General features: G+C 39.9%; 1 protein-coding gene across 3 annotated transcripts in view; it reads right to left on the bottom strand.

The window, feature by feature from the left end:
* The window catches only part of prkcz (protein kinase C, zeta), a 127,866-nt gene that overhangs the window by 48,754 nt on the left and 51,313 nt on the right, over nucleotides 1-27,799 (bottom strand). For 2 of the 3 annotated variants that reach the window (XM_076741891.1, XM_076741893.1), the window contains 2 exons: nucleotides 12,209-12,294; nucleotides 2,869-3,000 (listed from right to left, as the gene is read on the bottom strand). In XM_076741891.1, the coding sequence (XP_076598006.1) occupies nucleotides 2,869-3,000; nucleotides 12,209-12,294 (218 nt within the window). Of the gene's footprint in view, nucleotides 1-2,868; nucleotides 3,001-12,208; nucleotides 12,295-25,173; nucleotides 25,514-27,799 lie in introns of those variants that run through there. The other variant, XM_076741892.1, reaches the window with a different exon arrangement.

Genomic DNA, 27,799 nt, shown 5'->3' with positions numbered 1-27,799 from the left:
ACAAATGCTGCACTTACAGTCTATTTATCACAACAATGGTACGTAAGAGCAGAGCTGACTGATAATGAAGAAAGTGCCAGTAGATCCATTTGCTTATTTCTTTTTGGATAATGTTGTTTTTCTGCTGTCTTATAGCCTTTGTCAAGAATGCTCCCCTCATGGTACCTGCTCAAAACTTTGCTTACATGTATCAATGGCAAATCACAGACTTTTTGTGAAACATTTCAATCTGGCTTTAAATCATAGCTAGCCTGCTGCACAGAAGCTGTTTTAGGACACATATATCACAATCAGAATCAGGTTTATTGCCAGGTAGGTTTTCACATGCAAGGAATGTGCCTTGGTATCTTGGTGCAAAACAATAAAGGCAGTATAAGAAAACAAAAAGTACCACAAAAGTCAAGAATGATAAATATCAAATACAAATTTTCAGCTAAAAATATGCAAAACATATTTTTAAAAAAGGCTAAAATATATGTTTTTAGAATGAAAGGAGGATGTGTTCTACAATGGTGTAGTCTTTAAGTTTTGTGGTACTGCAATCCCAGTAAGTTGCCTACAAAAAGCACTGCAGGCTTTAGCTATTCTGTTATTAAGTTCCACACCGACTGACCAGATTAATTACTGAGATGTTGAAATGCAGTGACAGTGACTGCAGTCAGACAGGTTGAAAATAGACCCTCAGGTTAGTCAAACATATTTGAAAGACAAAACAATGTGGAATTATAAAATTATCATCTACATTGTCCGTTAATAACATCCAACACAATCATAGACCAACTTCAATACCAGCTCTTACCCAACAACTCTGAATTTGTCTGGAAGGAGCTCAGACAGATTACAAACTACAAACCTGAAATACCCCACTCCATTAATGACTTGTGCATGGCCAATCACCTGACTGAGTTCTGCTGTCGATTAGAAAGACAAAGGGACCGTCCTGACACCATCCCACATGACTCTTTCCACAAACTGCAGCACACCAGCACCACTTCACCAGCTCATCAGCTGAGCACCAGCTCAGCAGGGGCCTGGGCCTCTCCACAGCGGCCCATCTCACAGGTCTCCCCCTCTCTAACCAAAATGATCGCTCTCTTTGTCCTGGAGACAGACAACAACAAGCTTTTTAAGAGGCAGAACCCCAACAAAGTAGCCAGGCCAGATTCTGTCTCTCCATCCACCTTAAAGCACTGTGCTGATCAGCTATCTCCAATGTTCACAGACATTACCACCTTACTGGAGACATGTCACATACCAGTCATCTTCAAGAGCTCCACTATCATCCCAGTCCTCAAAAGACCAATGACCACAGGACTAAATGACTATTGCCCATCACCCTTAGCTCTGTTGTAATGTTTGTAAGTTTGAGTGCTTTGTGCTGTCCCACCTGAAATCCATCATCCACTCCTGGAACTCTTGCAGTTCACCTAGAGACAAGTGGTCTGTAGACAATGCAGCAAACATGGCTCTCCACTTCATCCTTTTCGCACCTGGACTCCTCAGGAATCCTGTTTGTGGACTTGACCTCTGCCATTAATTCTATCATCCCAGGTCTGGTGCAGGACGAGCTCTCCCTGTGTGCCTGACTCCACTTACAGGTGGACTACAGATTTCCTGTCTGACAGCAGGTGAAGCTAAGGAAAGAAGTCTCTGACTCCTGGACTATCAGCACTGGCTGCGTCCTTTTCCCTTTGCTCTTCCCAGCTGTACTTCCAGTCATCAGTCTGTCAAGCTCCTGAACATCGCGGATGACACCACCCTTAATGAGCTCATCTGTGGTGAACATGAGTCTGCCTGCAAGAGGATTGGAAGATTTGACCATGTGGTGACCTGGTGCAGTCAAGCTCAACACTCTAAAGACAGTGGTAATGGTTGTGGATTTCAGGAACAGCCCAGGCTCCAGCCCCATCTACCCAATCACCTTATATGACTTCCCAATTGACAGTGTGGGGTAAATCGAACTTCATGGGTGCCATCATGTATTTCCTGCAGTGGCGGAAAAAGTTCAACCTGCCAAAGTCAGTGATGGCTCACTTCTACACTACCATTACTGAATCCATCCTCACCTCCTACATCACCATCTGGTACACAGCTGTCATTAACTTTTTGTCTTTTTGGCAGGTACTCCTCTAGCACACCATCTCGTATTCATCCTTCTTTTTCTTCTTCTTCTTCTGCTTCTCGTTCTATTGGTGGCTACAGCTTGAGTGAATGGCTCTTTAATACATGTTACAGCAAGTGCTTTATATACTGCCTGCCTTACCAAATAAGCAGTGAGTGCCTCTCACCATTATTACAGGTATGTCCAAGACCTGTCCACCTCCAGGATCCTGAGCAGGCAACATTGTGGCCATCCCTTCCATCGCAGCAGGAGGCTGTGCTCCCCATACCCCCACCCTGACACTTTTGCACATTCCCTGGTATACACCCTGCACATTCCTGCACACAATTGTACCGCTTTCATTTTTAAAATTAAATTAAAAAATGTCTACATTTTATTGTTAATTTTATAATTCATACTTATGCTTCTTGCCTTGCAGTGCTTGCTTTTTACCTGCTTTTTAATATCTTCTACTTGCTCTGTTTTCATTATTACACACCAAAATTCCAAGGCAAATTCCTTTTAGGTGAAAACCTACTTGGCTGACTCTGTTCAGATGAACATGTACAGTATATACTATATAAGGCATGTTAAACTGCTATTATCACATAACACTCTCCTGGTGAGGGAATGTAATCCTCATCATTCATGTCAACAACATGTAAGCTTGATATCAGAGTTTGCCAGAATGCTGAGACTGTGTTGGCATTGGATATGACAGGCTGGTACTGTGCTGTTTGCTGCTGAGGACATGATGAAATACTCACCATAAGCCTTTGGCAGGTCTGAGGGATGAGTTTGTGACAGCGCTTATGGACCAGCAGTTTGCAGTTGATACACTTGTAGCCCTGCCTGCCCAGCCCCCATATCCTTTCACTACAGTGGCCACAGTCGGCTTTCTGGAAGACACACACAGGACAGGATACACTAACGGGTTAGTCTTTAACCAACACGCTGAATGACAGAATAAAGACTTTCAAAACAAAACTCTTTGAGAGTTTGAGAGTCTGCAAAACAGACTCTCAAATCAAGAATCAATTAAAAGGGTGCACTGATAAATATACAACGGCAGAATGTGATGGATGTACAGTGTATAGAGTTACCCTCTTCTTTTCATTGTTTTAGATCTGTCTTTTTAGATCTTTTCCTGATCTAATTTGAATCAGGATATTTTTCACTGATGTATTGAGCAGTTTGGTTCATGTTGTTCAAGTTGGACAAGTCTTTTTTTTGTTTGTTTGTTTCTTTTTGGCCAGTCGAGGGCAGAATTTCTCAACAGGCTAAAAAATCACATGCACTTCACATCCTAATATAATTAAGATAACATTAATTCATATTCATACTCATATTACTGCCTTGCAAAGGTGATATGGTGAATGTGATTAGCGTCTGTTCACACACCAGCAGACACAGGGCAACATTAGCATTCATTTTAAGTTGGGTTTTTGGCCACCCAATTCATGGAGATTCACAGTCAGACTGACTTGAGCCACAGCCTCCTCATTCATTTGGATGGAGACAGTCTGATAATGCAGTGGGGCTGCCAACACAGTTTTGCATGGATGAACACATTCCTAGCAGATCACAGAGAGATAAAATACCACTATGTTCACTAACTGTCTGCTTTTTCACGCTGAGCAGGTAGTATACAGTGGATTTATTGGAGCTTTTTCACTGAAAACAGTTACTTGCTACTGCTGGAAATGAGGTTGATGAGAACGCTGATATTGAACCAAATAGTAAAGTTGCAAGCGATGAACCCAAAATAAGACAAAGGATATTAAAAAGCTCCACAGAGCTTAGGGGAACTGCAGAGTTTGATATTTCTTTGTGGGTACTATGAATGATCGCTTTTACATTACAAAAAGTTATTTGATCTGCTGTTAATATACAAATATGGATTAGTGTAGCTTTGAATGAAGAGGGCTGAAAACGTCTATATTTCCAAGTTAAACATCGGTAATGCTTTAAGTGTGCATTATTGCCTAATAATTTCTTGGAAGTTTACTGAAAATAATTATTGGAAAGAGTTCTGAGACTCTTATTTAAGTTATTTCAGAATAGTTGTGCTGGGTTGTTGATTTTGAGAGGAAATTCCTTGAAATAACTGCTCTACTTAAACCCAAGTAAAAATGAATTCATCATGTATTTGTCATTGGAGCCTTAATGGCGAATTGTAGGTTTGTCTGTAGAGAAATTTTGCATTTCTGTACATTCAGCTAACCTGCTGTGCACTGACAAAAAGACTCCACATTACATTAGTTTATAAATTAATTTGGATTATTTATTGCAACAATTAAGCACCTTGTATGTCTCTATTTTACCTATAATTCATGTAAAATAAATAATTTCCAAATAAAGTTTTAGCTTTCACACATTACGTAATGTCATTAGCAGTTATAAACATAATAAAATTAGAGGCTAACCACTGATGACTGCATTATGTTAAGTAGTTTAGCCTAGCCGATATAACTGCATCCTACCCAAACCCGAATATCATTTGACCTAGCCTGTCCCTCCCGACGGGTCTCATCAGGATCTGGTCGGGTGGTCACCCTCTAGTACCAAAGGTTAGTTTGCAGCTCAGTGTCCCTGGACATGAACAAATCTGTCACCAAAAATCTCACTGGAGACTTAACACTTGACAGACAGTGTGTGTGTGCTTCAGTGTTTCAACAACATTCCCTCACAGGGTGTGCATGCTGACAGTGTAAAAGACAAAGAACCCCAGTCAGTGCTCTGTTGCCATGGAAATGCTTCAGCAAGACTTCAAAGGATCCCTTCAGTCTGTCTCATCTAACTCTACATAGAGGTTAACGCGTACATTAATGAATTAATCACACTTTTGCCTCGTTCCCTGCTCTCTTCCCCACACACCACATACAACCTGAGAGCAAGATAAGCAGAAAACTTTTGACAATGGCTGTCAATGTGTCAGGCTTTGGACAGGCTAGAAAACACCATGGAGTACTGTTAGTTATACCTTTTATTCCATAGAAGACATCTAGTCTCAGTACCTTTCTATCCTCGGGTTCTTTTCAGATTCTTTTTCTATCAGACATATATAAGCATTGCAAAAAATATATACTGGGAGTCTACAGGCAAGCTAGCAGCTCTAGTAAGCTGTACTTTGGCAAAAAGGTGCTTTGACATAATGCTATTATCAGCATGCTAACATGCTCACAGTAACAATGTCTAACACTTTAATATTTAGCAGGTATAACGCTTACCCTGTTCGCCATCAGTTTAGCAGGGTACCATGCTAACATTTGCTAACTATCACTAATCACAAATACAAAGGTTCATGGGAATGTCAACAGTTTTGAATGCACTGGTCATAAATCAAATACTGGACAAACTGAAGCCCCTGGTGGTGCTCCAGAAAAAAGCCAGGGGATTACAACAATCATCAGGAGTCAATTTCTGGGGACCTTGAATATATTTGTTTAGCATGTACAGTATTTCATGCTAATCAGTAGAATCTCTAGGCTTTATGCTCAATTTCAAGGCAAGCCATTAAATACTGTTAGCTGTTAAGATCCTTTAGTCTTGACCCAAGTGGTGGGCTGACCAACTAACAGACAATAAGACATACAGGGCCATACCAATAGCATGGCTTAAAATCTAGGAAGCACATTGGCTTGGGATTGGCTTGAAAATGTAGACCAAGCATAACAACTAAAACTGGATGTATCTCTATTTTACTTGTAATATGTAAAACAGAGGGATTATAAATTTGATGAGACATACGTTTCTTTTATTTTGCTTTTGTTAACTACTCCTCTACCCATAATGTTAATGATAACTTGTAAACACTTGACACTGATAATAATATTGTAGCTTCCTGCAGATGCTATCTGTTGGTTGCTGTTATATGACTGCATACAATTATACATGCTTTGTTTCTTACAAAAATAACCAAGAGTAATAAGTTATTTTAAGACAGCCGATGGTACACTGTTGCAAAACAGCAAAGATATTTTTACTTAAAAGGTTGAACTGTTTGTTGAAACTACAGTTCTTATTTTGCCAGTTAACATGCTGACGTTTAAGATCCAGACAATCAACTGACAGACAACACTGTTTTTCTTTACCTTTGTAAAACCGATGAGTCTGAAAGAGGATACCAGGAAGAACAAGGTATTCTGAGTTACTGGGAGACAGTCAGTATTTTACTCAAGAGACACTGGTACATGTCAACATTATTGTAAACAGACATGTGTGAGATATGATTCTCCAGTAATGATCATCTATAAAGGATTTCTTGAAATGACAAATCTTGCTAGTTCGTGCATTGACAAGAAATTCAATATCATCTTCAGTTAGTACTTAGCAAGTTGCTATCCAAAATCTCAGAATGCAGAGGGACATTCAACAGCTACAGTTTCTAAATTTAGAAAAAAAACAACAACAATGGATCCTCCTTCTATACTAATGCGCAAAGTAATTACCCCAGACCATAACAAAAGCAATGACCATACGCCCATCAGGAATTGTTCTTAATCTCAAGAAGTATTACAAGACAACATACTAAGATATTCAAACTTCACTTAGGGAAATAAATCCCAGATTCCACAAAAAATATATATATATTTGAAGGCACAGAAAAACATTCAATTCTATGAAAGACTTGAACAGTGGATGTACATTAAATTGATGGGCCTGGCACCAAAGCAACTGAGTCTGTCACTGACATCTGAAACCTTCATAGACATCTCCCTACTGCTCAGTGCTGCAAGAGAGATGTAATCCCAGAATCCCAGTCTGCTCTACTCTGGGAATTTATTAACTCCAGTCTTCATTTCAAGAGTTTTCTGTATGGCATGATATGTAACAGCGATTTTCCAGCCTGACCGGCACCTCACCACATTTTGACGACAAACTGAACAGTCCATCAGCCAGGACAATCACAAAGGACATGATTCTATCTGAGTGAATGTGATTTTGTCATCTGTACTCTACTACACATTAGCTGCCAGACTGATCAGACAGATAAGGAGTGCATCCTTCTAGCTGTGTTTGTCATGGGGAGGCACTGATTGTGGAGGTCCAGAGTCCTGCAGCTTGGGAATAAAGGGATGAGTAGATGAGAAAGGCTTAAATCGATTGACAGCCCTCCCTGCAGCCCAGCAGACAGCATTACAGATCATATGAGTGCCTGGAAACTGACTAGCCTAATATGCTGAGAAATGATGTGCCTTCTCTGAAAAAGAAAACTCATCAGAGCAAACTGACCAATGACATCAGCAATCTGTGTAGTGATACACAGGATACTCCAAAATGCACCCAGGTTCAACCATATTACAACCATATTATGACTGTCAGCACCAAATGAAGCATCCATAGAATGGACAGACAACATTAATCATAAAACTAGGACAATAATGCGCACCCTTTGCTAAACGTCAAACAGACTTCCTCACTATTTGCTTGAGTTCAGGAAATGTGTCCTGAGGGCTAAATCTGGTCCTCTACTAAAATTATTCAGGCCTCAAAAATGAAATCTGGAATATTCCCTTCGATGGCATCATGAAACCATTTAGTAATAACAATAGAATAATAATGATAAAAAAAGCATACATAAACAATGCATCTTATTTATAGAAGCCTTTCAATAAATGAAGAAAACCTTAAAAAAGAGTTCAATATAGGCAGCAATGTATTGAAACACTATAAACTCAAAGAAAGCAATAATGTACAATAAGTTGATAAAATCATCATCAGTGCAAAACTCTGTAGCCATTAGAGTCAGAATCACACAAAATACACTAATTCAAAAAGTTGTGTTTTGAGACAGGATATGCAGGTTGAGAGAGAGTTTCAAAGGCATGGAACAGAATGGCTGAAGGCTTTAGACCCCATGGTTATCAAGTGGGCGGTGGTATAGAAAGTTGAATAACAGATGAGGATCTCAGAGGAGACAGTGGGTGTCGTAACACTGAAATTGAATGCTGACTTTCTTAAAAATATGGCCAAAAGGTAGATGTTAAACAATAAATAAAAGGAGGGCCAAAACAGAGCCCTGGGGAACACCAATAACAACTGGAAAGGACTGTGATCTCAGATTGTTGAACAATGAGTGGGGCCAGAGGAATAATAAATAATAACAAATCTCTCTAGGTACTAATCACTACGTACGATGTTTACATAAAAAGTCGATGAACATCTATTAATCGACCCCCATGTGGAGAGCAAACGGATACTATTCCATATTCTGTGGCTTGCATTGAATCTATTTCATTTACGTCTAAGTCTGTGGCAACTTTTATCAATGCAGTTATTATAGTTTTAATGAATGACAAGACTGAGAGTCTTCAGCCATGCAAAATTCTGATGTCAGCATGCTAGCTTGCTCACAATGACAATGCTAACATGCAGATGTTTAGCAGTTAATAGTCCATATTCACCATTTCAGTTCACTGTGTTACATTCTTGCATTTTACAACTAGTACTCAACACAAGTTTTAAGCATTTAAGTAGACAGCTCAAATGCAATTCAACTTCACTTTCAGTCAGTACATAGCAAGGGGCCTTCCAAAATCTCAGAATGCAGAGGCGCATGCAACAGCTAGAGTTTCGCATGAAAAAAACGACAAATGTTGCATCAAAACGCCCTAAAGCGATGCCTCTGTACCTCAAACCACTGGAACAACTGCACAGAATCCTCACTAAAATGGCTGCACAAGATAGATCTTTCCATGCTAATATGTACCGGGACGTTTTACATTCAGATTTCACTTCAGGCAGTTACTGGTAAAAGAAATGATCTATTTAGTGTAAATGAAAAACAGCAATTAAACACAGTTTTGTAATGGTAATGCTGATCCCAATGGTGATCCCAGAATCCCATGGTCAAGGAGACTGCAAATTAGTACCAAGATCTACCAAATATTCACAGTTGCCAATTAGCACTAAAGACAGAACAAACTGGACATTTAGCACGATATGAAAAATCAGGGGATTACCAAAGCCAATGGGACTCATCACCTGGTAACAATGACAGTAAGTAATTTTGTCCCAACACAAAATGTCATTCCAATTTATCGAATATTTGTTGTTGTATTTCAGTCTCAGAAAGTGGAGGACCAACCAACATTGCTATCCTAGAGCTACACAGCTAAATACTAATGATTTTCAAACACTCAAATGGATTCAAAACATTCAGTCCTGTGTCTCCAAATGCATCTCTAAACCTCTGCTAACTATCATTCAAAGGAAAATATGCGTGTCCTGAGGATTATTGGAGATTGCCTGTGTCTACCTCACATTTCCTCTCATTCTGATAACACACCTCTAGTCAGTGGTTGAAGTAGAAATAAAAATGTTCCCTGGCAAACATCCAGCAAGGATGACTGAATTCTGCTTCATCACGTGGGAGACAGAAGCTAAAGAGACCCCATTATGTCTAATGGGAGGGATCCACAAAGCAGCTTTCTCCAGTGCAACATCACCGGGAAATGGAGCGGGATGGAGAGGAGAGAGGAGAGAGGAGAGAGATGGAGACAAACAAGTAGAAAGTGAGAGGAAGGAGAGGGATGGAGTGAGAGAAGGGAGGAGAAACCTGACCTACTTCTCCTTGGCTTATTTATATGCTGAGGACAACACAGAGAACCAACCAGAAGCCTGGAATCTGGCATAGCAACAACAGTCAGAAACCCCAGCCTGAATACCAACTGGTTAACAATACTGCTGAGTTGTAAAAAAAAAAAAAAAAGAAAAAGAAAAAGAAAAAAAAATACAACCCTGTCTCCTAAAATGTATTACAAATTTGCAATAGCAGCCCCGTTTTGAAATTTTGGAACTTTTCTGTTCATGTCTTTCAATCTCTGAAACCTGTCAATTTAAGCATCATTCACTTTTTTTGTGGTTCTGTTAAAGCAACTTAAAGCACTTAGTTAAGGTTATGGAAAGATGGCGGTCTTTATCAACAGTGCTGAAAATAATCTGCTTAACAGGAACAAGGACATCTAAGCAGCATAAAGTAACAGAGCAGCCATGATGATGAATGCTTTACCTGCGAGTACTAATGTTCGGCTGTATACCAATATGTCTTTTACTGAATAAGTCAGGCTCCACAGTGCATCAGTTGTAATGACCACATCAAGGAGTAGATGTTGGAGCAAAGTGCTGATTCAGCAAGATGACAGTGCACAAAGCTTATGGCTTTTCCACTTACTGCTGAGACATTAGCACCCATGGGAGATGTTTCATACTAAGAATTGATTTACTAACCAGGAAAATGGTGAATGGAATAAATCTGTACTGTCCTGCTGTCTTTGAAAAGGTACAAGTGTGTCACCAGCTGTCTGGAATTAATTAATTGTGTAAGTGTTGAATTACTGTATAAAGGAATGTGACTTGTGTGTATTTGTTCCTTAAATGTCGTACCTTTGCATAATTTGATCTAGCTAAAGATAATATACTTGACAAAAGGGGAGGCTACAACACACAGGTAAAGATTCATTCTTGTTATAGCAGCAGTAGAACCTGATCTTCCCTCTTCCCCTTCAGAGAAAACACATTAGGTACTTCAGGCCTGAGTGAAATAGCATTAAGACCTTTCTTCTTCTGCTGCCCAGAATGGCCATTGTGCATTACGGAGTAAGAAAGTCTTGTTTCCGACAAGCAGGATGAGCAGCTGGAGCTCTTTAACATCTTGGAAGGCAGATGATGAAAGCCCACATGTGCTACCTGTGTGTGTGTGTGTGTGTGTGTGTGTGTGTGTGTGTGTGTGTGTGTGTGTGTGTGTGTGTGTGTATGTGTGTGTGTGTGTGTGTGCGTGCGCGTGCGTGTGTGTGCGTGAAGACTGCTAAACAAGCCACAACTAGGACACCATGAATTATGCATCCATATCCAGATAGCTTAGCTGGAGCGGTGACTTGATTACCTGTCATATATAATCTAGCGGCAGTATGTTTATGACATACTGTACTGTGTTCTCCACACAGAAATCCACTCATACATAGCACAGATTTAGATGCACACACTAGAGGTGTGGGTAAGGTAAAAAAATATATATATGTGCTTATGAGTAGTTTACTAAATAAAAGTAACTGACTCTTTCCTGGACAGGGAATGATCATCGTGAGCCTGGAACAGATGTTACTCAAACACACAGTGCAGATGGACAGGATGACCCAAAGGACATCCACAGGCACTTACAAAGTCTAAAAGTGTGTTAAATTTGACAGTACAAGTGTTGTTTTAGTTTCTTAAATTACATGTCACATGTCCAATCCTATCAACAGGAAATAAATGAAAATTTCGGTGTTATCTGTACATGGCAACTACAGTATGGTTATGTTAAGTCATGGTTATGGCAAATCATTTATGGTTAAGGTATCTTCAGCATTAAGTATGTAAAACACTTGGTTCCCTTGGCTGGGGGAGATTCTGATTATGGTTAATAAAAAGGGGAACATTAAGTGTAGCTATGTGATGGGACCAAACCCTGCATTGGAAAAGAAAACTGAACCTACTAAAGTGTGAGGGGAGAAAGATGGTCCTACTGTAATTCATAGAATAGGGATGCTTCAACAAACCATGTTAAATACAAAAGAATTTTTCACCAGAAATCTTAAATGAAATTCCAGTTATTATCTTTTTACATCTGCATCTCATGGACTTCATGAGCAGAAAAAGTTTACTCAAACATTATCTCCTCATGAAGACCATGAGATGAGGTTGAAAACTCCAGAAAAGGCAAGTACGTCAATCCTCAGTGAAGATTTTTAGTATGTTTTCGAAAGTCAAGAACAAACTTTCATTCTCCAACCCTATTTTCTTTTCATCACAGCTGCTTTAGTGAACATGGAAGCCTGTTTTCACACTTTAAATCAGCAAAAGCAAAATTCAGTGGAAAAGGTCAATTGTTGTACTCAAGTATCTTGAAAACTCTTCAAACCAAACTTCACCTTATAATAAAGCACCGGTCTAATATAATTATTAAAATGTCCTACGTCTCCCAGTGATACCAAGTCTGTTATAATTCCAGTATTCCCAGTGAAGACAGACTCAATTAACTAAACTGACTGAAGCATTGTTCAGGCATTAGTGCATGTACTCCCCAATTGGGAGTTGGTATTAGTGAGGTTTGAAGACACTCACCCTGTTAAAGCGCTTGGCCTGGAAGAGGTGTCCGTTGACTCGGTAGAGTTTCCTCCATCTTCTGGCCCCACGGCGGTAGATCGATTCTAGGAGTGAGAGGAAACAGTTGTAAAGTAGCAGCATGGTGAGGGACTAATGGGGAGGTGGGTGGAGGTATGCTCAACTACAGAGGAGAAAGATGGAGAGGAGGGGAAGAGATGGAATAGTAGAAAAGAGTGAAAGCTGAGGTCCTGAGGCTCGTCCTTCATGTGAAGTCTGAGTTCAAGTGAGGGGAAGACAACCATCAGGTTTCTCTAGGATGTATACGCATGCTCACATACAGAGTATACACACACACACAACCAAAGTGCCTGCCTCCCTCTCCACTCCCTCCCTCACCAGTTTACTCTCTTCTTTCACCTTCTCCCTTCATCTTCCTCCCTCTCTCCCTGCTTCTTCCTCTATCCCTCCTTTTCTTGTACTCCTGGTGATGAATCGACTCATTGGTGTCTTTTATTCAGATGAGACCATGAAGGTGTAGCTATTTATAATAAGATCATGAAGTCAGCTATTAATAAACTGCAGGGCATAAACATGCGCCTAGCAGTGTGCTGAAACTGGGAGGTTCTGTCCTCATATCAAACAACGTTTTTCCGCACTCTATCAAAAGGTTTGCTGGGATTGATTTTGGCCTGCTGAAAGACGCCGAGCAGACACAAAGAGATGATTAAGAACCTGACAGTTTTTCTCATTTAAACCTCATTAACAATATTGAGAAAAACAGATCAAATATCAATGCACTATGTTATGTATATACAGTAACAGTATGTTGCTATAACATCATTAGCAGTTGTAATAGTCATTTGTATTGTTTTTGGAAGGTACTGACAAATGATGTTTGCTCAGGTCAGCCAATACATTTTTTGTAACAGGGTTGTTTAGTTTTTGTCAAGGTCTGCACACTCCTCACTGCATTCCATTGCACTGACAAAATTTCTTCACTGATCAGTTTGTTGCCAAGTTAAAAATATCAGAATGTTGTGTTTGACACAAATCCTCTGATACCACATTCATCCCGTGTGTGCGTGGACGGAGGATGAATGCAGTTCTGTTTGGGGTGGTGCTCTAGTTTCTGCATGGTCTGGTGTTTTCTTTGGACCTAGTCTGGGTTTTAAGAAAGGCCCAGAGTGACCATAAGTTTACAAAGCATTCTGGATGTTCTTCTGTTCCCTGGGTTTCGCCTCATGTTTGCTTTTTTCAGCCCAGTGGTGCAAGGTTCAACTCCTGAATTGGAAGTTAAAGTGAGAGAAAGTACAGACTGCACAGTCTATGAATGCCAGTTTGTTGTTATGCATCTCCCACATTCAGAAACACATTTTCATCCACTGAGTTCAGGTGATCTGAAGAAAGGCCTGTATGTAAAACTGTTCTTGCCACATACATGTGCTCCATTTATGAGTAATGAAGGATGGAGTGAATCCATATTCAACTAGAAGCCATATTTTTTACAACAGTCGTGCATTGCATTTTTAACATTTGAGCAGCCAAATGTGTTGCAGTAAACAAATCAAATACAATATCTTATTCCATTTTTTAACCCAATTAATGCATTATTCAGCAAAATCTCTCATGCTACTTGAAAATATAAGGCTAGAATTACATTATACAACATTATCAATGGCTACAGCTAAAGTAGTACAGCTCAACAAGCAGTGATATTCAACTAAAACACCAGACCAAACACGCTGGTCCACAATCCCTTCTGCCAATCAAGTCCAGAGGCTGTCACAAAGGGTATGATGAGCACAATTACAATTTGTATAACCACCATGCATCATGTCTATTGTTCACATTACTTAGTCATGGTCCAGTTCTATCCTAGTGTGCAGATGAGATCTGCATTCAGCATATGAAATGATCACTCAACAAGTTACACAGTAATAGGTGAATATTATAGGCAGCCATTATATTTCTATTAGCAGCAGGACATTTTGATTTCAGGGTGTTACATTAGACGTAGCTTAAAAAAGAAAACATTTTAATTTGATGTACACCGACAGCAAACAGTAGTGCACATCAAGAGGAGATGAGTAACGCACTGTGACGACACATTCATTTGTTGATGTATGACTAATTGGACATCATGTGATCATTGTCCACTAACATATGATTAAACACTAATATGATGCATATGCTAGAGCTTGATGAAAAAATACTAGAGAACTAATTCTCTAATAGCTCTAATATTGAACTGACTCACATAAGATATTTGTCCATGGACACCATTAGCTCCATCTGAATGATTGTGATTGTACTGTGTCAAAAAGAAAGTTTAGTTGTCCAGTTTTCTCAAGGCTGTTTCATAAAGACTGGAGACCTGCAAGTAACCTGCAAATAAAGGTCAAAACCAGTGATGCATAAATGGAGATATCCTGACTATCAAATGCTATCACAAAGCAACTATATAGCATCTTTCATTAGACCCTCTTTGCCTGGCAAATGTCCACATCTTTCATTGGCCACGCCCTCAGTTTGTACCACACACTTTCTGGTAAAAATGTAAAACCCAACCCAAGCTGAGATAACTGATGACATCATCTTGGTTTACACATGCTGAATAATTTGACTTCACAAGTTGGTGCAGTGCTTTTAAAGGCCATGGTGTTGTTCATATGCAAAAGCAGCATCACTTTATTCAGTTTTAGGTGTTGACTGATAAACCCGCTGCCATACAAATCAATGAAGTATTAGTCATTTTAAATGTGTCGCCTTTTGCTGTTTGCTACAAAAAATCACCATAGCATGAAGTGAACTGGTTGGCTGAACCACATCAGGCGTTGCCCTCCTACCTCCCACTAATTATTCACTAGCTGCGTTCCCAGTAGCGCCCCATGTCTGTACTGGTTTTCCAGTCTGGTTGGTTGATCCGATGTTGGGTGCGGCTGTGATGTCCTCCTCCACTCACTCATTTTTTGCCTCTGTTGCTATGGTAGCCACAGCCCACGATATACCAGCTATTATTAGTTAGCAGTGAGGATGTCATTATCTGAATATAAAAGTGAATCTTAACAAATTTCCCCTTGTTCTTCTCTGAAAGCTGATTCTACCATTTTGCAGAATTCGGTTCAACATACAGTGAAACAGATGTGCTGTTCACGTCACGAGGAATGGAAACAGAGCCGTGTTTAAATTTTCATGTCCTGGGGAGAACTCTTGTTCTAGATGGTTTTAATAGGGGACCTTGCACAGTCTTTAATGTTTAATCTAAGAATCTGTTCTTCTTTTTCTATCACCATGCTGGGTTCTTGTCTGGAAAGTACAATATTGACATTATATGTTGCCTTTCTTTGGCAATGCTGATGAGCAGAGTCTGGTCCCAGCCAAATTTTTAATTGTGTTCATCTCTGTATGCAAAGAGGCCATCACCACCAGACACATGGTACATGTACTCACTGAGGATGAAGGAGCAACACACTAGCAATACCTAATATTACCATAGAGGCCTCTGCTGTCCTGAATGTACACTCTATAGCTAAACATTCTGCCTTTTTTTGCATTGGGGTGAATGTTTTGGTGATTCTGCTATCTTTTGATCACTTTGTCTGACTCAGGGCAGTAGAGATCAGAGTGAAATGAGCAGATGGGAGACACAAAGAGGCTGTGCTCTTTGGGGACTCGTCTGTGAATTCCCCCTAATCCTGTTAACTCAAGGCCTCTAAAGGAAAGTGCTGCCTGCCTTGGAGAATCACTACGGTGTGTTTCCATAGTTACCCAGTATTTCATGCCCCATGCCCATACTAGTGGATGAGTGGGGGAGTTGGAGGGGAAGGAAGGTGTAGCTGCACATTATGTTACATTTCTCCGTGCCCACATCAGATGCTAAACAAACTGAATGCGATTGAATAATTAATTGCAGCAGATGTTTTTGCTAAAGTGGTAAATTGCAACACTTAGCTCAGAGTGTTGATGAATAGATGAGTGGTTATACAGAAGAAGTTTAAATACATGACTCAGTGTTTTCCTCTTAAATCTATATTTGGCTGCCATATAGTGGTGAAAATTCCATTAATAATCGTGTCTATTTAGACGAGGGTGAGGAACCTCCTCGCCATCTCCAGGCCATATACAGCCTGAGAGACCGTTTGATGCAGCCACAAAGCAATTCATAAATACAAAAAGCAATTACTTTTATCCATGATAAAGTAAATCATCTAAAATATTAGACTAACACCTTCTTCTGAGTCGTCCCTGAGCACGACACATTAAGTTGACATCGAATCAAAGCATCATGGTGTCTGTCAGAAAAACAAAAGCAGATGCAGAATGTTGTGCTCTCCAAGAGAAATGGACAAACTTTTGTTGTTGTTGTTGTTGTTGTTGTTGTTGTTGTTGTTGTTGTTGGACGTAAAGGCAAACCAGTGTGTCTAGGTTAGTTTGTGGGGACGCGCTCGCAGTGATGACAAAAGCTAGTCTCAAGAGTCATTACAGCGACAAACATGCCAAACTGGATGAGCTGCAAGGACATATGGGCTTGGATAAAGTTAATGGTCTGAAGCAATGTTTGGATTCCCAACAACCAGCTTTCACAGACCACATTCTGATAGAGACAGTGTTATGAAGCCAAGTTTTGTGGTGGTGAAGAAGAAGAAGAAGAAGAAGAAGAAGAAGAAGAAGAAGAAGAAGAAGAAGAAGAAGAAGAAGAGAAGCTGAAACCTCACTCACAAGGAGATTTGGTAAAGGAGTACCTTATTGCTGCTGCAGAGCTGCCAGCACCGGACAAAGTAAAATTGTTCCAATCTGCCTGTCAACAGTTTATCTTGAATAATTTGTAGCTATGAAGAGAAAACCTGACATGGAAACGTGTTACAGCATAAACAATATCATCTCCCGTAGCACAAGTTCCATCTACAGCGGCCCACATCACGGTGTCTCACACAAGATAAAACAACGCTTACAAGTCTCCTTAGAAACTCCAACCAACCAATGGCAGGGCTGTACAGTGCCACACACAGTATAAGTCGCACTAGGCTTGTGCCAACTGGCAGTTGGATCGTATATGGACAACTGAATGGATGGTCAACTATTGTTTTTTTCCTACATCGATATTAAGTCGGTTTTAAGTTTTACCTGACTATCAGAAATAAGAGGAATCTGTGCCCTACTGTGCATTTGGAGATGTTTCGAGTGGAGCGGCATGTCCACCTGCTGAGCCGCATTAATCAGCACAAGTGATGAGTGAATTTTAAATCCTTAATTACAATGCAGTCTGCACCTGACACCTCACATCACTGTTCTCTAAATGCCTGCTCTCCAAAACTTTGCTCTGCGCTCCATAAGAGTAGTTAACATTATGGATATGATCTGGATTGTGACATTAAAGATAATTATGTGAAACAGAACATGATGTGATGGACTGTGATATCATAAATTTGGTTAAATTAAAAATGCATGCCAAAATAACTGTCTTATGCAGACAGTAAAACTAATAGTTTGATAATATAATAATCAGAGATCAACTAAGATCAACTCAGCCTACAGCCTAATTTTGCTTAAAATTTCAGAAAAGAATGAATACTGTTTTAACAAAAACAACATCATTATAACAAACAATTATTTGCACGATTGAGGGAAGTAAAATTGAGCAGCTCTTGCTCTGTTAGTGCAGGGAGGCTCCAAAAAAAATTCAAGGAGACAAGTTCTTTTATTTAGAGATGAAATCTTGCAGGGACAGGGGTCAGGCTTTGAACATAATTTTGAGTTTTTGAAGGGAAGTACATTTAGGATGAAACAGGGTGTTAAGTTGCTCAAACCAAAGGGTTGAATCTTCACACGTCCATGTTGTGACTAGTAGCTGAGATGCGACTTGGAACCTGAGTCTGGCTGGGTCCAAGTCTAATTAGGTTGGGTCTGGTCCTGCTGGTTCCTACAGGTCTTCTAAATAGACACCGCCTGGCCAAAAACAAAGTCACCACCTGGATTTAACAGATGAAGTGATGCACCCATCATGCCTAGTGTCTACTGTACAAGCCTGTGGGGGCAGTGCTATGATCTGGGGTTGCTGCAGTTGGTCAGGTCTAGGTTAGCAACATTATGTGCCCAAAGAATGAGGTCAGCTGACTACCTGAAGATACTGAATGACCAGGTTATTCCATCAGTGGATGTTTTCTTCCCTGATGGCACGGACATATTCCAAGATGACGATGCCAGGATCCATCGGGCTCACATTGTGAAAGAGTGGTTCAGGGAGCATGAGACATCATTTTCACACATGGATTGGCCACCACAGAGTCCAGACCTTAACCCCATTGAGAATTTTTGGGATGTCCTGGAGAAGGCTTTGCGCAGTGGTCCAACTTTCCCATCATCAATACAAGATTTCGGTGAAAAATTAATGCGGCACTAGATGGAACTAAATCTTGTGACAATGCTAGAGGTGGTCCAGTGAAATATTAGAGTGTGTGACCTTTTTTTTTTTTTTTTTTTTGGTGGCGACTTTTTTTTTGGCCGGGTAGTGTAGAATACAGATGCAAAGCGCAGGAAACATCACATGTATCACTGCTCTATGGCCCTGTTCATCAGCTGGTGGGGAATCGTGGTGCTACCAGTGCTGCTGTTAGTTAGACCGGATTTTGGATCAAAACTTTGGATCTCTATAAGTAAATATAGTAAAGAACATGACTTGATTATAAATTTTTGATGATAAAAAGGGAATTATTCAAATCTGCATGTCTGTTCACATGCTGAAATTCAGTGTTTTGACTGTGAATAGAAGTTCACTTTACTTGAGGTCTGCGTTAACAGTCGGGGTATTCTTTTGAAAGTGAAGCACAGAATGATTAAATATTCAGATTTCGTCTGATGTCGATGAATTTGTGAAGACCGCTTGTGCTTTCTTTGAAGCCTGAGCTAAAGCAGGCTTCACATTTACCACAAAGAACTGTAGCTTCAAAGAACAAACCAAGTTTTAAATAACAACAGCTCGACTTCACTCATGGCCTCGGGTGTGCCAGGAACACAGCTTCAGATGAGGTTGGTGTGTGTGTGAAGTGTGAACTCACGCACCAAATTAAATTCAAGTAAGGAAGAGTGCTGCTGTAGGGAAGTGACAGAAGTACTATATATAGAGCCAAAGGCATGCAGGAAAGTGCAGGGAATGTTAAATCTGAGGTTAACAGGAATATGAGCACAAACAAACAAAGAGGGATTACATGAGACCCCTAAGTTCTCTTCAAAATCAGTTCCTGCTGTCCCGCTGTGACTCATCATGATACTCATACTCATCACAATACTGACCCAAAACTCGGTCAATGTCAACCACAAATGAAGAAAAATACAGCCCTGGCCTCATCTATCCTTTCATGTTTTACCCATGATAATCCGATTATCAATTCCAACACAGACAATGACACCCTTTTGAATCCCCTCCGGTTACAGCAGATGTTATTCCTTACTGCATCCAATTAAAAAACAATTTCTGGATCAGGGGTTGGATAAGTTCTTAGTTACATCTTGCAAGCAGTGTCCTCGCAGCCTGAAGATGATGTGAAGCAGAAACACAGCTGCCTCCAACATGTGCTTGCAACACACCACTTGCACTTGACTAGCAGACCTTCAAAGAGCTGACCTGTTACAACATCCCCCTCTGGAGAACAATGAGTGTTGCATTGCCCTATTTTTCTGCTAAGGTGCCAGAATGAGAGTAAGAAAGACATAGACTAAATGAAGGAAGCAGACAAGCGAAACAGTTTCTCAGATGATGAATGCAAACACAATACTACACCTCCAGATGCAAAGGCCAACATGTGAAGTCCTGCCATTTTGTCCATGGAAGGTATAAAGAAGAGTAGACGGCCTGCTGGTATTATACTGTGGCTGATAAGGGGAACTGTGTCACAGGAGAACAGGGTGGTACTACCAAATCTCTCCAGGACAGGACATTTATGAAAGCTTGACTCATTTCCAGACATTGTTCTTCTCACTTGCAGGAAAGTAGCAACACACAAGTTGCTACCAACACATGCACCCTCACTAAAATACCCAACAACAAAAAAAAAAAGAAGAAAGAAAGAAAGAAAGAAAGAAAGCACAAGGTCTCAAGACTGGGAACAAAATGCATGCTTTCAATGAGTTCTTCAGGAATCAGCAGCAATCAGCAGTGTGTGACTGCACACATTTCTCAATGAAGGGTCCACAAATGTTCCTATCAGGGTATGAGGAACCTGTCAACTTTTGCAAAGTGTCGAGCTATTTTCTGGACACTCTGTTCCTGCTGCCAATTGTTAAGGGCCATTACATACAGCAAGCAGTCAAGGTTATTACAGGCTTCCACAGAAGCTGAGAGGGATCACTGCGACAGCCGTGAGGCTTTTTTAGACACAATTAGACCTCTGTGATAGGGGATGCTCAATAGTGCCATGACTAATTTTGTTAGTTTGACTTTTAATTAATGAAATTACAAAAGACACCCAATTTAAAAGATGGGATTACTGAAATTTGTTCCGGATTTAAGACCATAGGGGTTTTCTGGAGGGGTGAGTGTAGGAGGCAGACGTGGGATTCCCTGAGTCAGCCGCTCTGGGTGACACCATGGCAACAGATTTATCACCATGTTACCTCCACATCCATATGAGACCACTGAGAGCGGAGGTGTGGATGAGAACACAAACTGTAACAAGCTCGGCAACATGTGGAATCAGTTCTTCCATTAAAGTGCACATTGAGTCCAATATCAACTAAGGAACATGAGAAATGCTAATACGCACTAACTTGTGCGTACTAGTGCATCTCACATTCCCTCTGATCAGCACGACGTTTCTCAAATGCTGTTTTACTATTTGTCAAACTTGAATACAATGACGCATGACAATACTGGATATTTTTGTGTTTACTGATGAAGCTGCATCCAGACTGAAAAATTGTGTTTTGTCCTTCCCTCTGCAAGCTCCAGAACCCTTCTCTTTAAAATCATTATGTGTTTTTAATTTCCTGGTGTTAACCCACATTAGGTAAAGTGGGCCACTACTGAGGATCCTCGTGTTGTTCTTCAGTGAGATGATCACTCAAACACTACAGCAATGCTTTCTGTCTTCATATTTGCCATCTTTATAACACAGACTTAATCTGTCCATTAATCCCCTTGTCTCTGCTCATCACACTTTACTGTATGTTTGCATGATCATCATAATGTGACTCTATTGTCTGCTCAAAGATAACACTGTAGTTAAACTATTTACATGCAAGTATTAAAGTGACACCTTTACTAATCTACTTACACTCATATGTTCAGGTACTTGATCTAAACACTGCCTCCAACAACAACACTTGAAACAGCACGAGGTTTTTCTCAGAACATAAAGGCTCTCATATAATCAGACTTCAGTGTGTCTTCTGTGATGTAGTCACTGCTGTCTTGCTTCTCTGAAGGATTCATAGGGGAATGGTTTTGAGTGCTCCACTCCTTAAATACTTACAGAATCATACCATTGTTCTGTAGGTTTGGAATTCCTCAAGGTGCTGTAAACCTTGTTTTTAAAGAAAGGCAAGACGTAGACTGAATGAAGTACACTTTAGCACAGTGTGACCTGATCATGAAAAATTTAGGCCTATACACCAAAGAAAATCTAGGACATGGTCGTTGCAAACACAGGCATTTATAGAAACTATATTAAAGGTTTGTGGCAAGCTTAGCATTCAGTCAGCATATTCACTTTCACTCCATCTGTCGTCTGTGTGTGTGTGTGTGTGTGTGTGTGCGTGTGCGTGTGCGTGTGCGTGTGCGTGTGTGTGTGTGTATTGTCGGGCCTGTGTGGGGTCACTGATTGATCATGTCCTAAATTACCTTGCATTTTAGTTTAACAGCCTGGTGCTGCCAGAGTTGCCACAGGCAGAAAGCAGCAATTTTTGTTTGTACTCATCTACTTTAAACACACACGCACACACACAAAGTAAAAGCTGTGCATTGATTTGGGAAAGCCAGTCTCATCAGTGCAGTTATATAATCAGCTGGAGCATCTATGCAACAGCTGCAGTTATCTAACCTGTACTTCCTCATGTGTGGATGAAACATGCAGAGACTCACAGAAAAAACATTAAACTGACTAAATGAAAACAACTAGAATTGCTTTTACCAGAATTTCTACCAGCCTCAAAAAAAAAAAAAAAAAACCTGGCTGCATTCCACAAATCTCACTTTTTGTTGCAAAATGTTTCGAGAACTCAATCAGACCTCTGAACATTTCAGTGAAAATGCCAGCCTGCATTAAAAATTATTAAACACTGAATTTAAGAGAAAGTAACCATAGTTCTGCCTGTGAATTTGGACAGTTTTGGAGAAAAATGACAAATGGCTTGCTGAGCAGCCACCATGCTGTTCCAGTTTGGAAATCAGAAACAAAGACCAAAGAGAGCACGCTGAGTTCATCCAATAAAATCTGAGAAAAGGGAGACTTATCAACCATCTATTGAGCTGTGTACGTCAGTCTCCAGATAATTCATCCACGTTCATGCCAGACTGCAATGAGAGAGGAGAAAATTGTGTGATGGCTATGAGAAGTCAGTCTTTCACTGGTTGTTCATTTATCTGGCTGAATGTGGAGACAAAATACTTCCGTCTGTCCCTCTCATGTCAACTTGACAAGTGGAGTGGATTAAAATACCCTTCAGTCTACCGTAAGTGACAATCAACCATATATATTCAGTTCCTTTTTCTGTCTGTTGATTTTTACACTGTTCTTTGCCCCTTTAGTCTGTGTGTACATTTCCACATGCAGGTATTTTAGCGATGCAACTAACAATTATCTTCATTACTGATTCATCTATTGACTTTTTTCAAAAGTGATTTAGTCAATAGCATTTCAGAAGGAATGTCAAATGACCGTCATCTTTCGGAAAACAGAGAGATGCCTTCAAATTGTTTTCTTTCCAAAGTTATTCCATTTTGAAACTGAGAAAACCAAACCAATCTTCACATTTTTAAGCCCACATCCACCACATTTTTGGAAATCGAGGAGTTTACATTCTACAGTGAGAATTTTACGCCAACAAAAATACAGAAAGCATTTAGTATTTCCCACTAACAGTGCTGAGAAGGCATTTGAAGTTTCAAGAAAAACAATACCACTGACCAGTTGAGTAAATACATGAAATATGAAAAAGGTAAATAGCAAAAGATTTCTGAGACTTACTACAGTATGTCTCTGATTTCCACCCATAACACAGACTGCCCAGACTCTGAGACTCCCCTGTGCTGCAGGTTCATGACCTCAGTGTTTCTAAAACCTTTGTTATGGCCCCTGTTTCTGAGGTAATCTCTTGTTCTTAAACCTACAATATTTTTGTTGCCCTTTCTACTGAAATCCAGCTACTCGCATTGTTTACTGTTAAGGTGACGAAATTAGAAATAATAATAATATAAGAAATAATAATTAATAATTATCAGTTACTCAACTGATGGAAAATGAATTCTTGACTATGCTGATCATTAATGAACTCATTAGCTGCTTTTAGCAATTTTATATTACTGGAAATGAATGTCTTCAGGGTGTTTCGACTGTTGCTCAGATAAACAAGACATTTGTGGGTTTTGACAAAAATCTATATGACAAGTGAGCAAAACCCATACGTTGATGGAGAACGTTAGATATGGTTGTGGTTCTAAATAGATTAAATTGAATAAATTTACCATGAGTTAAGATTTTTGCTTGTTTGTTTGTTTTTTAACTTTCACGCTCAATTTGAGGATGATACCTTGCTTGTTCTGGGAAATTGTCACTGGCATTTTAGAAACTCATATTGGAAACTGGGTTTTTTTTGTTTTTGTTTTTTGCCATTTCCATCAACCTTTTCTAGTGCAATACTTAAAAGTGCAAGTGAAATTACACTGATTTGAAATCTAACTTATAATGAGGCAGCAGTCTTTGGGCCTCACATAGTAGCATCCAAGATGAGCAGAATAGTGCGTTCTTAGTGATTTGGAGTGAGAGGCAGTCAATGAGGAGAATCACTGTAAAAGCTCAGTGAGGACGTAATGAGGACTGTTCCTGCTTGTTCATTTTGAAAAATCAACAGCTAATGAGGAATCTCCAAGACTCAACTGACCAATGGTGTAACTTGATCACTCAGTAAGTTGGGGACAGACCTTTGTGTTTATAGAGCTGACGCTGCCTTGGCGCAGTGCAGTCAAAATAAGTTTGTGCTACATGTATCAAGTGCAGTACGGTATTTAATCTTGGCTCTATGATTGAGTTCTCAAACGTAATTTATGAGAATTGTTAAAAAAAAAAAAAAAAAAACTAAAAAGCACGATTATAGTAAAAATATGTAATAGCAATATGGAGACTATTTTCTACCCAAGCTTCAGACTGCTGTAAATGGTTAACAAAAGCCACACACTCCAACACTGTTACTAGTCACTTCCCCAAGGAGACAGATAGCCCGAGGATTTTAAATAGGTTACATAGATCCCAATCAGCAGCTCTCATGGTACTGAGCAGAACCAACAGGCACAAGTTGTGAGGGCTGACAGTATGCAGCTGACAGAGGACAGACTCACATGCTCCCAGCAAGGAAATACAGAGGATATTCAATTTAGATGCAGCTGCTGATGTGAGGGTGAAAGACAAGTCTGTTAAACAGTTACTGTGGAGTCTGACCTTGTGGAAAATGGATCTAGTTCATGATCATTTTGGATTTAAACCATAGGATGCATACAACGAGACAGCAATGCCAGTCAGTTTCATGATTTCTGTTAAAAATAAGAAACACATTTCATTGAAGTAACCTATTTCCTTCACTGAGTGAATACTAATTATGTCAGTGCTGGAAAAAGGGAAAACCAGTTCACCTCAATTCACTTCATACAATATTTCTTACGAGTCTGACATGCTCTCGGGTTGACTGTCTACAGTATTGCTGCACAGACCTCAGATGGCCTGACATCGTCTGAATCCCAGTGACAGAATCATCCACGCTGACCCCAGATCCCCTACCTTTGACTCGAAGGTAGAAAAGCAGTGTGAGCAGCATCCCTCCTGCTGAACGTTACCACTTCCTCCTCGTCTTCACAGCCTGGATCTCATGGTTGTCTCCTGCACCTGCTCTGCTACTCCTCTCCTCATCTTGCCTTCCTCCTCCTGCTCTCACGGAACAGCTTTGCTTGTGTCTCTGTGGTGCTCTCTCTTCCCCCTCCCTCCTTTTCTTATTTGCTTTCATTTCCCTCCAGACTGCTTCTCGTCATCTTCCTATTACACCACACACACCTCAAGTAGTATTCATCAGATGACATCTATGCAAACATGCACAAATTCTTCCTGTGCTTGTGCATCAAATGTTCCACACTAAACAGGGATCGGACCACATGATTGAGGTTTTTCACACGAACCTGCTGTCTGCTCGACATTGCAATTGCACCATTTCACCCACAAGATGGCAGAAGTAGCACTGAATGTAGTAGCAGCATCCTCAATACACAACAAATTTGAACCTAAATTTAAACCTTGTAGACTATTTTTACTGCTTGTGCTGTGCCTACTGGAGCACACCCTAGATGACAGCCACACTTTCGTAGAGACCTGTCTCTGGATGCATTTATAGCACTCTTTATAGCACAGCTCTGAGTGCTACTGTACATCACCTACAGTCAGTCTTTGACAGATATTCCCTTTCTATTGATGTTTCTGAATCATATTTAAAGACCCAAATGAACTGTACAAAAATTAGATGAACACTTCATCTTTTCAAATATGCTCTTTAAACCTCCACCAAAGTTACAGACTCACATTTAAACCATTTGGGGTGTTGTTAATGCAACATCATACAGGTGGTGGTGACTGGCCAGCAGTTTAAGATGCATATAGTATGATATAGGTGTGACTTGTCTGTCTCTACAGTCAACTATCTAATGTACAAATGCCAGGAAAAATGACTCTAATCGCAAAAGGTAGCATATTATACATTTGGTGTTTAAGTGTCAAAAGCAAATGAAAAAAATGAAAGATTCAAGCCATTTCAGTCATACAATACAGTACTATAACCACCAGACTGACAGAGAGTTGTGCTGTTCCACTAATCTTACAACCTGTGATGACTCTGACAATTTGTGATATGGCTGCTTGTACAGAATACTTCTGTTCCTGGACTGTGCTGGACAGATAACTGGGACAGTCGTATGTGTGTGGCTGAATCTTGACAAAATTCCCCCAATAAATTGGCTGGGTCGATTTATCAGTTGATATCAGCTTATTGCAAATAAATGCTGTTGATGTATTTGTCAAACTTGGTTTGAGGTCACATCAAACATGCTCCTCATTATAAAGTTTGTCCACCAGAGAGCAACAACAAGTTTATTCCTCAACTCAGTATCTCAGCTCCTGCTCAGTATGTACCTTGGTCATATTCTTAAAAAACACAAATCTAAGGGATCTGTATCAAGTTTGTTTATGTTATGTGTTTATGTAAAAAAAAGTAGTATTGGTGAATATATTATCAGATTTCTAAAATTTGCCAATATCCATATCAGTATCAGCCGCAAAAATCCATTGCTAGAAGAAAAAAATGAATCCAGAAGATGCAAAGTTCATGCCTTAGATGACGGAATGATTAAAAATTCCATCATAAAAACTTTGATTATTTTCAGACAGGCTCACCCAGAGCTCTTTCTTTCCCAGCCAAACACCGTCTTGAACACATTTATGTCTATCCTTGCCCGGCAGTGTTGCAACACCAAGGAGGTTATGCAAACATTTTCTGCATTCCTTCACAGTGAGGGTGGAAGGCTATTCTCTAGGCTCAACCCATAGCTTTATCAAAGCAACCTTCAAGACATTTTTACTTTATCAGTACAGCAGGCTCTGTAGCACAGCCACTCATTCACTCTGAATTCAACACTGTGGCTGAGAGCAGTGTAGTGTATTAGAAATCACAAGTTGACTGATTTTAAAGAGCTTCTCCACTGGGAGTGACTGGAAATGAAGTTTACATATTCCCTTTACTCTGCATGGTTATTGGCACCCACTTATGATAGTTGTACTTTCTGCTAAACTAGCTAACTTCATTCAAACTTAACATTTCAGTTTTGATACTATTTACATGGTTTACACTGCATTTCAAATATTAGGCTCCTCATATTTTTTTCTAAAGAGAATCTGTAGGCTTTTGCCGTACATAACACTAAACAATGGTATCAGTACCACATGGTACTACATCTTGCTCTCCTAATTCTGAACCCTTGAACCCTTTTCCCCCTTCAGCATCAGACATTTAATTCAATTCAGTTCAGAGCAAGTCTACTTGTACCTGCAGGGATGTATGCAGACACACCATTTCTGCCCAACTATATTTTATACATAGAGTGCTTCAGTACTACATTTTCACTTTGTCTTTTTTTTGTAACTACAAATTTTGTTCAATCTTCAATGCATTTGTTTTCCTTATATTCCATGCTATTTTGTTATAGTTGGCTGCCAAATTATTTGACATGATTTATTTTGATGATTTATTTCTCACAGCAATCCAAGGCTTGAACTACAGCTGAGGTCCAACTTTAAAGGACTACAAACCCTGATCATACCATTCAGTGCACAGCCTCATGAAACAGGTCATGTTTAAGCCTGGTGA

This window comes from Chaetodon auriga, chromosome 10 (assembly GCF_051107435.1).
Source record: "Chaetodon auriga isolate fChaAug3 chromosome 10, fChaAug3.hap1, whole genome shotgun sequence".
In the NCBI taxonomy this organism is placed as follows: domain Eukaryota; kingdom Metazoa; phylum Chordata; class Actinopteri; order Chaetodontiformes; family Chaetodontidae; genus Chaetodon; species Chaetodon auriga.
This window is presented reverse-complemented; position numbering and strand designations above follow the sequence as displayed.